The 10,428-nt window shown below is 61.0% G+C and overlaps 1 protein-coding gene across 1 annotated transcript in view; it reads left to right on the top strand.

Moving 5' to 3' along the window:
- MRPS2 (mitochondrial ribosomal protein S2) overlaps nucleotides 1–2,014 on the top strand; it is a 4,272-nt gene extending 2,258 nt beyond the window's left edge. Inside the window, exon 3 of the mRNA XM_039255168.1 lies at nucleotides 908–2,014. Within this exon, the coding sequence (XP_039111099.1) occupies nucleotides 908–1,493 (586 nt within the window). The 3' untranslated portion in view covers nucleotides 1,494–2,014. The remainder of the gene's footprint in view (nucleotides 1–907) is intronic.
- The last annotated feature ends 8,414 nt before the right edge of the window (nucleotides 2,015–10,428 follow it).

The raw sequence follows: 10,428 nt of genomic DNA, 5'->3' as shown, positions 1-10,428 counted from the left end.
TCCTCCTATACGTGCAAACATAAGGTATCTGTCCTTCTCTGCCTGACTTATCTCGCTCAGCATAACACCCTCAAGGTCCACCCGTGTTGCTACACAGGCCAGGTTTCATTCTTTCTCCCTGCCATGGAGTATTCCATTGTGTAGATAAACCACATCTTCCTGATCCGTTGATGGACACTTAGGCTCTTTCCGTGTGTTGGCTATTGTTGCGAGTGCTGCTGTGAACACTGGGGTACGTGTGCCCCATGCATCAGCACTCCTGTGTCCCTTGGGTAAATTCCTAGCAGTGCCATTGCTGGGTCATAGAGGAGTTCTATTGTTCATTTTTTGAGGAAGCTCCACACTGTTTTCCAGAGGGGCTGCACCCGTTTACATTCCCACCAACAGCGTAGGAGGGGGCCCGAGGCCTTTTGTAGTGGTGTGTATCATCCTCTTCCAGTTGAGGCCACTGGGCCCCAGGGAGGGGCAGAGGTTTATCCTTAGACTCAGCGTTGGTCCCCACACTGAACTGTGTACTTTGGGGCTCATGGCCCTCGGCAGGGGCACAGGGTGCCATGCGGGGTCCCTTCCGGTGGCATCCCCACATGATGGCGTGTGGGTGCAGGGAGACGTGCTTGAGGTCTGCTTAGCCCAGGCCTGTCCTGGTCCCCTCTGAACCCCACCTCACCCCTACCCCCCGCTGGCTCCTGGCCATCACTCGCCAGACCGGGGCCCCCACTGGGGCCATGGTTGCAGGGTGGCAGACTGCACCCTTCCTGGGGATGGGTGGCCCAGGGGGCACGGGCCTCACGGCTCACAGGGCCCTCCACAGAGGGCCCTAGCGGGTGCTGACAACAATTCACTCAAGAAGGCGCCGATTGGGCCACATGAGCTTAGCTCACTCTTGCCTCTGTGGGGTCTCTGACAGATTTATGGAGCCGTACATTTTCGGGAGCCGCCTGGACCAGGACATCATTGACCTGGAACAGACGGCCGCGCACCTGCAGCTGGCGTTGAATTTCACGGCCCACGTGGCCTATCGCAAGGGCATCATCTTGTTTGTGGGCCGGAACCGGCAGTTCTCACACCTGATTGAGACCACGGCCCGGGACTGCGGCGAGTATGCCCACACCCGCTACTTCAAGGGCGGCCTGCTGACCAACGCTCCGCTCCTCTTGGGCCCCAAGGTCCGCCTGCCAGACCTCATCATCTTCCTGCACACGCTTAACAACGTCTTTGAGCCCCACGTGGCTGTGAGAGACGCGGCCAAGATGCACATCCCCACTGTGGGCATCGTGGACACCAACTGCAACCCGTGCCTCATCACCTACCCCGTCCCCGGCAACGACGACTCGCCGCCGGCCGTCCACCTCTTCTGCAGGCTCTTCCAGACAACCATCAACCGGGCCAAGCAGAAGCGGAGGCAGATGGAGGCCCTGTATCGATTGCAGGGCCAGGAGGGGCCAGGGGCCCGTGGCCAGGGGCCAGCTGCCCTTCCTTCCCTGGGAGCTTAGGCCGTGCTGGACCTAGGCCATTCCCGGTGACGGGTCCTCTCCCTGGCCCAAGGACAGTGGCAGCCAAGCCTGTCCCTAAGCCAGGAGCCCCTTGCCTTCCCCGGCTGCGGTCCTTAGCGGGTTCCTGTGGCTCTTAGGCCTCGACTGGCTCCCTGCTGCTAGTCACGGCTCCTGGCAGCCGCCCCCCGGGATTCCACTCGAGACCTGGGGGGCCCAGCAGGTGCACGGAGGGCCCGCAGCCTGTCCAGAAAACATGCTCGTCCTGGAGTCTGGAAAAGCCTCGCTTACACCATAAATTCAGTCCTTTGTGTGTCGGGGAGGCTCTCCCATGGAGTTGCCCTTCACCCTCTACCAGACTGTGCTGAGGTCAGCCTGGGTCCCCCTGCACGGCTCTGGGGCTGTTCTGTAACGGGAGGCCGCAGGGCCAGTCACCCGGAGCCTCCCATCTGGGTGGAGACAGGCCAGGCAAAGCAGACGCAGGATCCCCAGAGAAATAAAGCTTACACCTGGACGGGCACGGCTTTGGGGCTTGTGGGCTGCACCGAGTGGTTTATGCGTCTTTGCTCGTCAGCGTGGCATTTGTCAAACAGCCATGGGGTCCACAGAGCACACGGTGTTCTCAGGCTTCATGTGGACGTTGGGAGTGGAGAGGGCTCGGCCCCTGGTGACCAGCCCACCAGCGAGGCCGCCCTGTGGCCCGCACACTCTTGTGTGATCGGAGCCCTGCCTGCCAGGGCTAGGCTGCGTCCTGCAGAAGCACATGGGGACAACGGAGGGCCTCGGTGCCCCCCCAGCCTCTTCCGGGTGGGGGTGAGTGCTGTGCTCCGGAGGGGCCACGCTTCATGATTGAGTAGGTGCAGGGAACGGGGTGCCCACTTCCACACCTGAAGTACGAAAATACAAATTATGGGGAGGGGAGGGGAGGGGAGGGATCTCTCTGGGGCTTTCACCGGCCAGCACCTCCTCCTGGGCTCCGATAGAGGCGCTTGGCTCCTCCTGCCTTCCCTGGGAGCCCCAGAGAGACCCTCAGAATTGAGCGCCGTATAAAACTGTGCTGTGAATGGGCCTGTGTGGGGCCCCGGGGAGGCTGCAGGTGGCAGAGAGCGCGTGCTGGCCTTCGGAAGCAGGCCGTGGGGGAGGGGAGGGGTGAAGCCCGGGTCTGTGCGGGACCTTGGGACACAGGAGGCAGCACACTCGAGACCTGCGATTGGCCCCTTTTCTGTCCCGCATTTAGGGGCTGAGTGGAGGGCACTGTCTCCACCCCACCGTGCCGTGTGAACTGTGCTGGTGGCCTGCCTGGCCTTGCAAGCTCCTGTGCCCTGAGGGTCCCCTGGGACCTGTACGACACGAGGACCAATGGGCTCACAGGAGTTGGGTTGTGTTTATTTTTGAGAGAGCGTGAGCGGAGGAGAGGTGGGGGTGGGGGGCAGAGATCTGAAGCAGGTTCCGCACCGTCAGCACAGCCCAGTGCGGGACTCGAGCCCACAAACCACGAGATCATGACCTGAGCTGAAGTCAGATGCTCAACTGGCTGAGCCCCCGGCGCCCCCTGGGTAACAGGAGTTGTCCAGTGCCGGGGATGCCAGGGGCTCCGGGGGACAGGCTGGGGGCGCCTGCTTGGTGGATACCTCAGGGGCCGTGCAGACCCAAATCATCAGGGCACCTTCAGGCCGACAAGGACCCAAAGCAAAGGCGCCGGCTCCTAGGGCAGCAGGGGTGGAGGGACTGGGGGCCACTTCTAAACCAACATAAAGGTGACCCTGGCGGAAGGGCACCTCCAAGTTTGCCACCCTGGAGATGAACCCCAAGAGAGCCCAGAAGCGGCCAGAGGAGACGGTGAGGCCGCGAGAGGCGGGGGGCTGGCCCCTGAGTCAGGAGAGGAGGGGTCACCCGGGCCTCCTGCCGCTGTCGTGGGTGACGTTCCCGCCGGACCTGACGTCCTCTGGGCCCTGGCAGGGCCGTGCCCTGACCAGCAGGGGTCTCGAGGGTGCTGACCACAGGGACCAGAGCAAGGGCTTAGGAAAGCCGGGCTCAGGGTGGGTTCGGGACAGAGTGAGGCTAACTGCCATGCCACCAGTGAGACCCACCAGCTCCGGTGAGTGTGGATATGGAGAGGGCTCCAGAAGCTGGCTGAGAGAAGGCCGTGGAAGGCCACGTGCCCAGGGGCACCCAGGACACTCCCCGTGTTCCATCCCGCAGCCTGCCCTTTGAGGGGCCACAGTCCTGAACCAAGGAGTCCGGGCTCCTCCCTACCTCCAGCCCCAAGTGCCCACTGGCCACGCGAGCTGGGATCACCCTGGGAGAGCTTGGCTTTCCAGGGCACGTCCATCGGCCTCAGACTCCCTGGTGTCGTCGCTGCAGGCACTGACCAGCCACAGGTCGCCTGGGGAGCTCACCACGTGTTTCCAGGTGAGCAGGCGGCCGGCCCTGGTCTCTTCCCCCTGCCCCGCAGCATCTGCTGCCCCTCCCCTGGGGGACATGTGGGCTCCATCCCCCTCCCGTTCCTCCCTCTGCCACAAGCCAGCCCCCATCTCCCCCCTAGCTGGAGAGAGAGGGACGGCAAGATCTACCACAAGAGACATATTTCTGGAGTTCGTGCCCGGCCCCAGCGAGGACTTAATTCTGTCACTGAGGAGGGCAGAAGTGTCTCCTCAAGTCCCTTGCCCATTCTGAAGTCAGATGTCTTTCGTTGAGTGGTAAGAGTTCTTTATACAATCTACGGGGCACCTAGGTGGCTCAGCCGGTTGGGTGTCTGACTTGGGCTCAGATCATGATATCCCACAGTCTGTGGGTTCAAGCCCCACGTCGGGCTCTGCTGACAGCTCAGAGCCTGGAGCCTGCTTCGGATTCTGTCTCTCTCTCTCTCTCTCTCTCTCTCTGCCCCTTCTCTGTTCATACTCTGTCCCTGTCTGTCTCAAAAATAAATAAACATTAAAAAAAATTTAGAAAGTACATAGGGTGCTGGTTCTGAGCATAATAAAATAAAAATAAACATAACAAAAAGGTAAATGAAAAAAAAGTTTTGTGTACGGAGTGAGGTAGGTATGACACTTGATTTTTCATTAAGCTTCTCCTGCTGCTGCGTGACTCTGACAAGGGCCCCCTGTGGGCCCAGCTCCGCTCCCCTGCCCTCAGCCGGATGCAGGCTGGGGCATGCCGTGGGGACGACTTGAGGAAGGGCCTTCTCTCCCATCCGAAGTGGCTGGCACCGAGCTGTGGGGCCCATCGGGTTGGGAGTGGCGGTGCGGCGTCTCCACCCTGCCCTGCCTGGTTCCCTCCCTCCCCCTGGGCCTGGGGTGGGGGGGGGGGGTGGCGGAGGGGGGAGCCTGCACAGAAAGCCTGAGCGGGAGGATGGGGCCAGAGAGCCGGCTGCCCTCTGCCTCTCCCCTGCTGTTCAGTGGGCCGCGTTTAATCCCTGAGTGGGGCCCCCACACCCGGTGTCCCTGCACCCCAGGCGACACCCTCTCAGAGGCTTTCACTGAAACTCATCTTTATCCCCGTGTGTCAGAAATCTCTGGGACCTTTCCTCTGGAGAAAATGAGAAGACCCAGGAAGCGTCCGAGCCCGCTGGGCTGCTTGGAGCTTGGGTAGGCCACGCGCCAGGAGCAAAGCAGCGCCCCACGATGGGACACAGGTGAGGAGAGGAGAGGCAGAGAGCTGGGGGGTGGGGGGGGAGGCTGGAGATGTGAGCGGGGACCAAGGCTCCCAGGGCTTGGAGACCGTAGTGCAGGCGGGCTTGGCCCTGAGCTCAGGGGAAACCGCCAGCTGGGCCCCTCCGCAACCTGAGCTGGGGACAGCTGGCCACCGGGACCTGGCTGAAAAGTTTGGTTTTTGTCGTGGGACTGCCCTCCGCTGGCCAACCCCTGCCAGGCCTGGTTCCTCCCACCCTGAAGGGACAGGTGGGGGTGGGCCCAGGCAGGAGCCGGACTTTGTTACCCGGATTGGTCTGGCTCTGAGCCCAAGGTCTGAGCTGCGCTTACAGCTACTGCCAAGGTGCTCTCCACCTGCTACCTGACCTGGCCTGGGGGTCCTTAGGAGCCATGGACCCCAGAAGTGAGTGGGCAGGAGTAAGGGCTCTGGGACCCGGGGGCGGGGGGGCGGCGATGGTTACCCAGATGGGGCTCTGACCGTCTCTGCCGGGCTTCCCTGCCGCACGGAGCTGGAGGTGGGGTGGGGGCGTGGGGGCGTGGGGTGCGGACAGCGGGGTGCCGCGGGAGCAGAGAGGGTCTCGGAGCTGCGTTTGCTGATGTGTGTGGGTGTGGGGGGAGCCTTGGGCAGGGAGGGTGGGGGTGCCCGGGGAAGTGCAGCAGCACTTAGTGCGGACCCCTGGGGGACACCTCTGGATTTGCCATGCAAATCTCCGTGCCCAGCCCTCCTGCCCAGGCCTCTCCTTTCTCTGCTGGTCCGGCCCCGGAGGTTAGTGTGGGTGGTCACTGAGGGGGTTTCCTCCCTCTGTGAAGTCGGCCTGAAGTCGGCCTGTGGTGGACTCTGGGGAGCTCCGAGCTCAGACCCAGCCAGTGCTTGGGGTAGGGGTGCCGGGGCACCTGCTGGGGGACCAGGAGGAAGGAGACAGGGAGAGAAACAGAGGGAAAGAGGAAACAGGCCTGTGGGTGCAACCTGGGTCTCTGAAGTCGCTAATGCTGCCTGTAACCGGCCCAAGGTCACACTGAGGCAGGTGTCCAAGGACAGAGGGAAGGAGAGAAGGGAGGGGGGAGGAGGGCCCCGGCCCGGCCCAACCCCCACTCCAAGCCTCGCCAGGACGGTGGGGTCCGCCATGTATTTCCCCAGAGGGTGGTCTCTGCGTGTCTGGCTGAGAGAGGGAAGCTTCTGTCTGGCCCTTGGCCCTCTCTCCTCGCCGTCTCTGCCGCTGCCTGGAGACAAATCAACACAGCAACCCTGGCTCTTGCTTGTTAGGGACCGCAGGTCCCCAGCCTCCAGGGCTAAGTGTAGGTGGGGAAGCCCTGGCCATGCGGGCGGGTGGAGCGCGGGACCCAGGGAGCCCTCAGACCCCCGACACGGGGCACTGGTGTGCCCTTCCAGAGGCCCACCGACCTCGGTGGGCAGACCCACGGACTCGGAACTCCCGCCCGAGGCCACCGCGTGCCCAGCCGCCTGACCCCAGTGACCAGGACAGACAGTGACCAGGACCTGATCCTTGCCTGTGCGCATCCCCTAACGCCCGAGACCTGACGCGGTTTATTCAGCTTCTCACTCCTGCCCTTTGCAAGGGCCTGGCACGCAGAGTGGCCTCAGCACAACTTCCAGACCTGCAGCCGAAAGCATATGCCCAAAGCTGGGACGTGAAAATGTGCTGTGTGGGTCCAGATCTCCCGGGTACCCGCCCCCGCGACAGCTGGGGCCGAACCCCAGGCCCTGCAATCAGCCCTTCTTCGACCAGAGGAGAAAGCCTCCCGGGGCCTCCAGGAAGGCTTCCGAGCCCCCGCTCAGCCCTCTGCCCTGAGAGCAGGGGGAAGTGGCCCTGGAGAGACTCTGGGAGGGTCCAGGGCGATCAGGGATCAGGACGCAGCCCTGAGACTGCAGGGGTGGGGGGCGGGGATGGCAGGGGGCCTGGGGGGGGCGGGGACGGCATGTGGGGGCTGGGGGGCCCCTGCCGGCGCTTGGGAGGAGGCGCAGAGTGGGAAGGGGCTTCTCCTGCCCCTCAGGGAGACAGGGCCCAGCGCCAGGAGGAGGGCTCATGTTTCTCCAAAAGACGGAAGCAAAGACAATAGTCACTTCTTTTTCTGATGTTGTCAACATTCTTTGGTTGGGGGGAGGCAGCCAGGCTGCAGAAACCCCGTCCCCAGCTGGCTGGGGGAGGTGGGGCGGGTGCACTGGGCATCCGTCGTTTCCTTTTGCCCTGGTTCTGAAGGGTGTCTGCTCTTCATGCCCAGAGCAGAGACCGTGTGGGTGGTGGCCAGCGGGAAGGACAGTTCCCTGAGCCGGCCAAGCCCCGTGGCCGTGATGGCACAGGCTGAGTGCTATTCCACGGTGTGGACAGTCCGCACTCCCTCTATGCCTTCATTCGTTTTTGGACACTTGAGTTACTGCCACTTTGTGTGAACGCTGCTGCCGTGAGCGTGTGGAGACCCGCAGTGGGGTGGCCGGGCCACACAGCAGTCCTGTGGCATTCTTGAGGAACCGCCAAACTAGCTCCCCCACAGCCGCACCCAGGACCACTCTCCGAAGGTGTGGCTGACCCGCTGTGCTGGTGCGTGGAGTTCGGGGCGGGGAGGAAAGGAAGGTGGGAAGACACTCTGGTGCCCGGTCAGGACCCGGGAAGGGTGCCCTGCCCCGAGTCCTGTTTGGCCGTGAAAGGGCTGATGTGAGTGCTTTGGTCTCCAAGTCCAAAGGTAGAGGCTGGAGAATAACAGGAGGGACACAGTGTAGACGTGACAGTCCGTGCTCCCGTGGTGCACGGTGGGGACAGAAGAAAGGCTGGGACCACGCCAGCAGCCTCCAGTGTCTGCGCCCCGAGCAGGAAGCACAGAGGTGGCTGGGCAGGGGTGGCCAGCAGACCGACCAAAGGGAGCAGAATTCACGGCTGATGGGGCTGAGGGCCGAGGAGAGAGCGCTGCGTTAGGGCTGCAGGCATGCCAGGAGCCAACGATAGAGGGGTCCCAGTGGGTGGCTGGGGTGAAGGCTGGAGAGGGAGGGTGAGGGGAGGATGGGAGGAGGGGTGCAGAGCCTGGGGAGACAGGATGATTCACTCTCTACAGGGAAGGGGGGCTTGGGGAGGGCCCCAGGAAGGGAGCGTCCAGGGAGACACACAAATGACGCACACGCTCCGTGCTGTGCTGTGTCCCGCTCACCCATGCCCTGCTCTGATCGCGGCGGGGTCTCCCAGCTCCCCTGGGTCAGCCCAGCCAGCGCCCCGCGGCGCACCTGATGGGGCAAATCTGGACTCTCGGGGCCATCTTATTGTGCTGCTGTCACCGTAGCGAGGTCGAATGCCTGCAACGTGACTTGCTGCCTAGAACCCTTTGCCCTTTAAAATGATTCATGGGCAGGGCACCTCCCTGGCTCACTCGGTGGAGCTTTTGACTCTCAGGTCATGATCTCACGGTTCATGGGTTCCAGCCCCGCGTCGGGCTCTGTGCTGACATCACAGAGCCTGGAGTCGGCGTCAGATTCTGTGTCTCCCTCTCTCTCTGACCCTCCCCTGCTCACGCTGTCTGTCTCTCTCTCAGAAATAAATAAAAACATTTTTTAAAAAAAGCTAAAAATGATGCCTGGGGACGCGATGGGAAGTGTCAGTAGCGCCTGACCTCTGCCTGCGCCTCCGCCAGCTTCCTGCTGCCCGTACGTAACCAGTTTGAGTTATTCCTTGTGCAGCCTTTTAGGTTTCTGGAGAAGGATTAACATACAAAAGGTAGAGTATTGTTTGTGTCTTTCCGTACTTTGCTTTAAACCTGTGCTGGGAGCGCCCCATTCTGCCTTAGAGCTGCCTCGCGCCCCCTGGCTGCTCCCGCGGAAGTGGACTCCTGTCCCTGGTGATGCACGCGGGGCCGTTTCCAGGCTTCTCTCTTACAAACAAAGCCGTCGGAATAACGATCCTTTTCCGTGTGGGCAGGTGCCTCTGAAGTGAAGCTCCCCAGAGTGGGTTTGCCGGATCACAGGCTGAGTGAGCCTGGCTCCTGGCAGACACCGCCAGATGTCCCCTTCTGCGGAGTCCCTCCCCTTCCCACCCCCTACAGCAGTTTTCTGAGCCTCGCCCCTCCCCAGTTATGGCACTGTAAGGAGGAAAATAAAATTGAATTTAAATTGCCTCTAAAGAGGCAAATTGCACCTGGCTGCCTCCGTCAGCAGAGCACGTGACTCTCGATCGTGGAGTCATGAGTTCAAGCCCCACGTTTGGCATAGGGCCTACTTTTAAAACAAAAAACGTATTGTCCCTAAAGAGAAAAATACTAAGGAGTAAGTTTTGGTGGGTAAAGTTAAGCTTTGGAAAGCCACAAATCATTAATATCTAAGGTGGGGCTTTTTTGTGTTTTGGGGGGTTTTTTTTGGGCACGCCTAAGAAACCAATCTTCACCTTCCCGGGGGCGACCACCCCACCTCCCCGCTCTCCCCCTGCCTGGAGAGCAGCCGGCAGGCGCGGCGTGTTACCGTCCTCTGGTGGTGAGAAATGGGATCTCACTCTGCCTTTTTTTTTTTTTTTTTAAACCAGTTCCAGGGATAATTGACCTATAACTCACTATATATATTTAAACTGTGCCTTTAGGTGCGCCTGGGTGGCTCAGTCGGTTAAAGCATCCTACTTCAGCTCGGGTCATGATCTCACAGCTTGTGGGTTTGAGCCCCATGTTGGACTCTGTGCTGACAGCTGGGAGCCTGCAGCCTGCTTGGGAGTCTATCTCTCCCTCTCTCTCTGCCCCTCCCCCACCCGTGCTTCCCCCTCCCTTAAAATAAATAAATACATAAACATTAAAAAGATAAAAATAAAACCTTTGCCTAATCTGAGGCCAAAGAAGCTACTCTTAGTTTTGCATACACCTCTGGGATTACACATTTGGATATGTGCCTGGGTTTTCACATTTTCACACCCAGAGGAAACAGGCGTATCCCTCTTAGACCCAGTGAAACTCTTTGGTAACAGTGTCTGGGCCACACTCAGGTGTACATGTGCGTGTGTTTCTTTGTTTTTCAGTCCAGCGCTTGGGATCCCCCCACATTTGTGATCAGTGAAGTTCTGGCTGCGGGGACATCGGGCTTGGGCGCCGCGTACCCAGCAGTCGGTGGCTTGGGGGAGGAGGCTCCTTAACAGCGATGGGCCCCACAGTACCCACCACCTTCAGCTAAGATTTGGCCCACGCATTTGGCCAAAGATTTGGCCCTTTCCCAGGGGGCCGCACCCCTGCGGTGGGCTCCCTCGCCATGACGTGTTATTGTAGGTAACTGCTGTGAGCCACACAGCATTAGGGCTGCGAGGTGCCCA

This window comes from Hyaena hyaena, unplaced genomic scaffold (assembly GCF_003009895.1).
Source record: "Hyaena hyaena isolate Hyena2069 unplaced genomic scaffold, ASM300989v1 scaffold_511, whole genome shotgun sequence".
Classification (NCBI taxonomy): domain Eukaryota; kingdom Metazoa; phylum Chordata; class Mammalia; order Carnivora; family Hyaenidae; genus Hyaena; species Hyaena hyaena.
The sequence above is the reverse complement of the archived record's forward strand: the minus strand, read 5'-3'. Positions and strand labels throughout refer to the sequence as shown.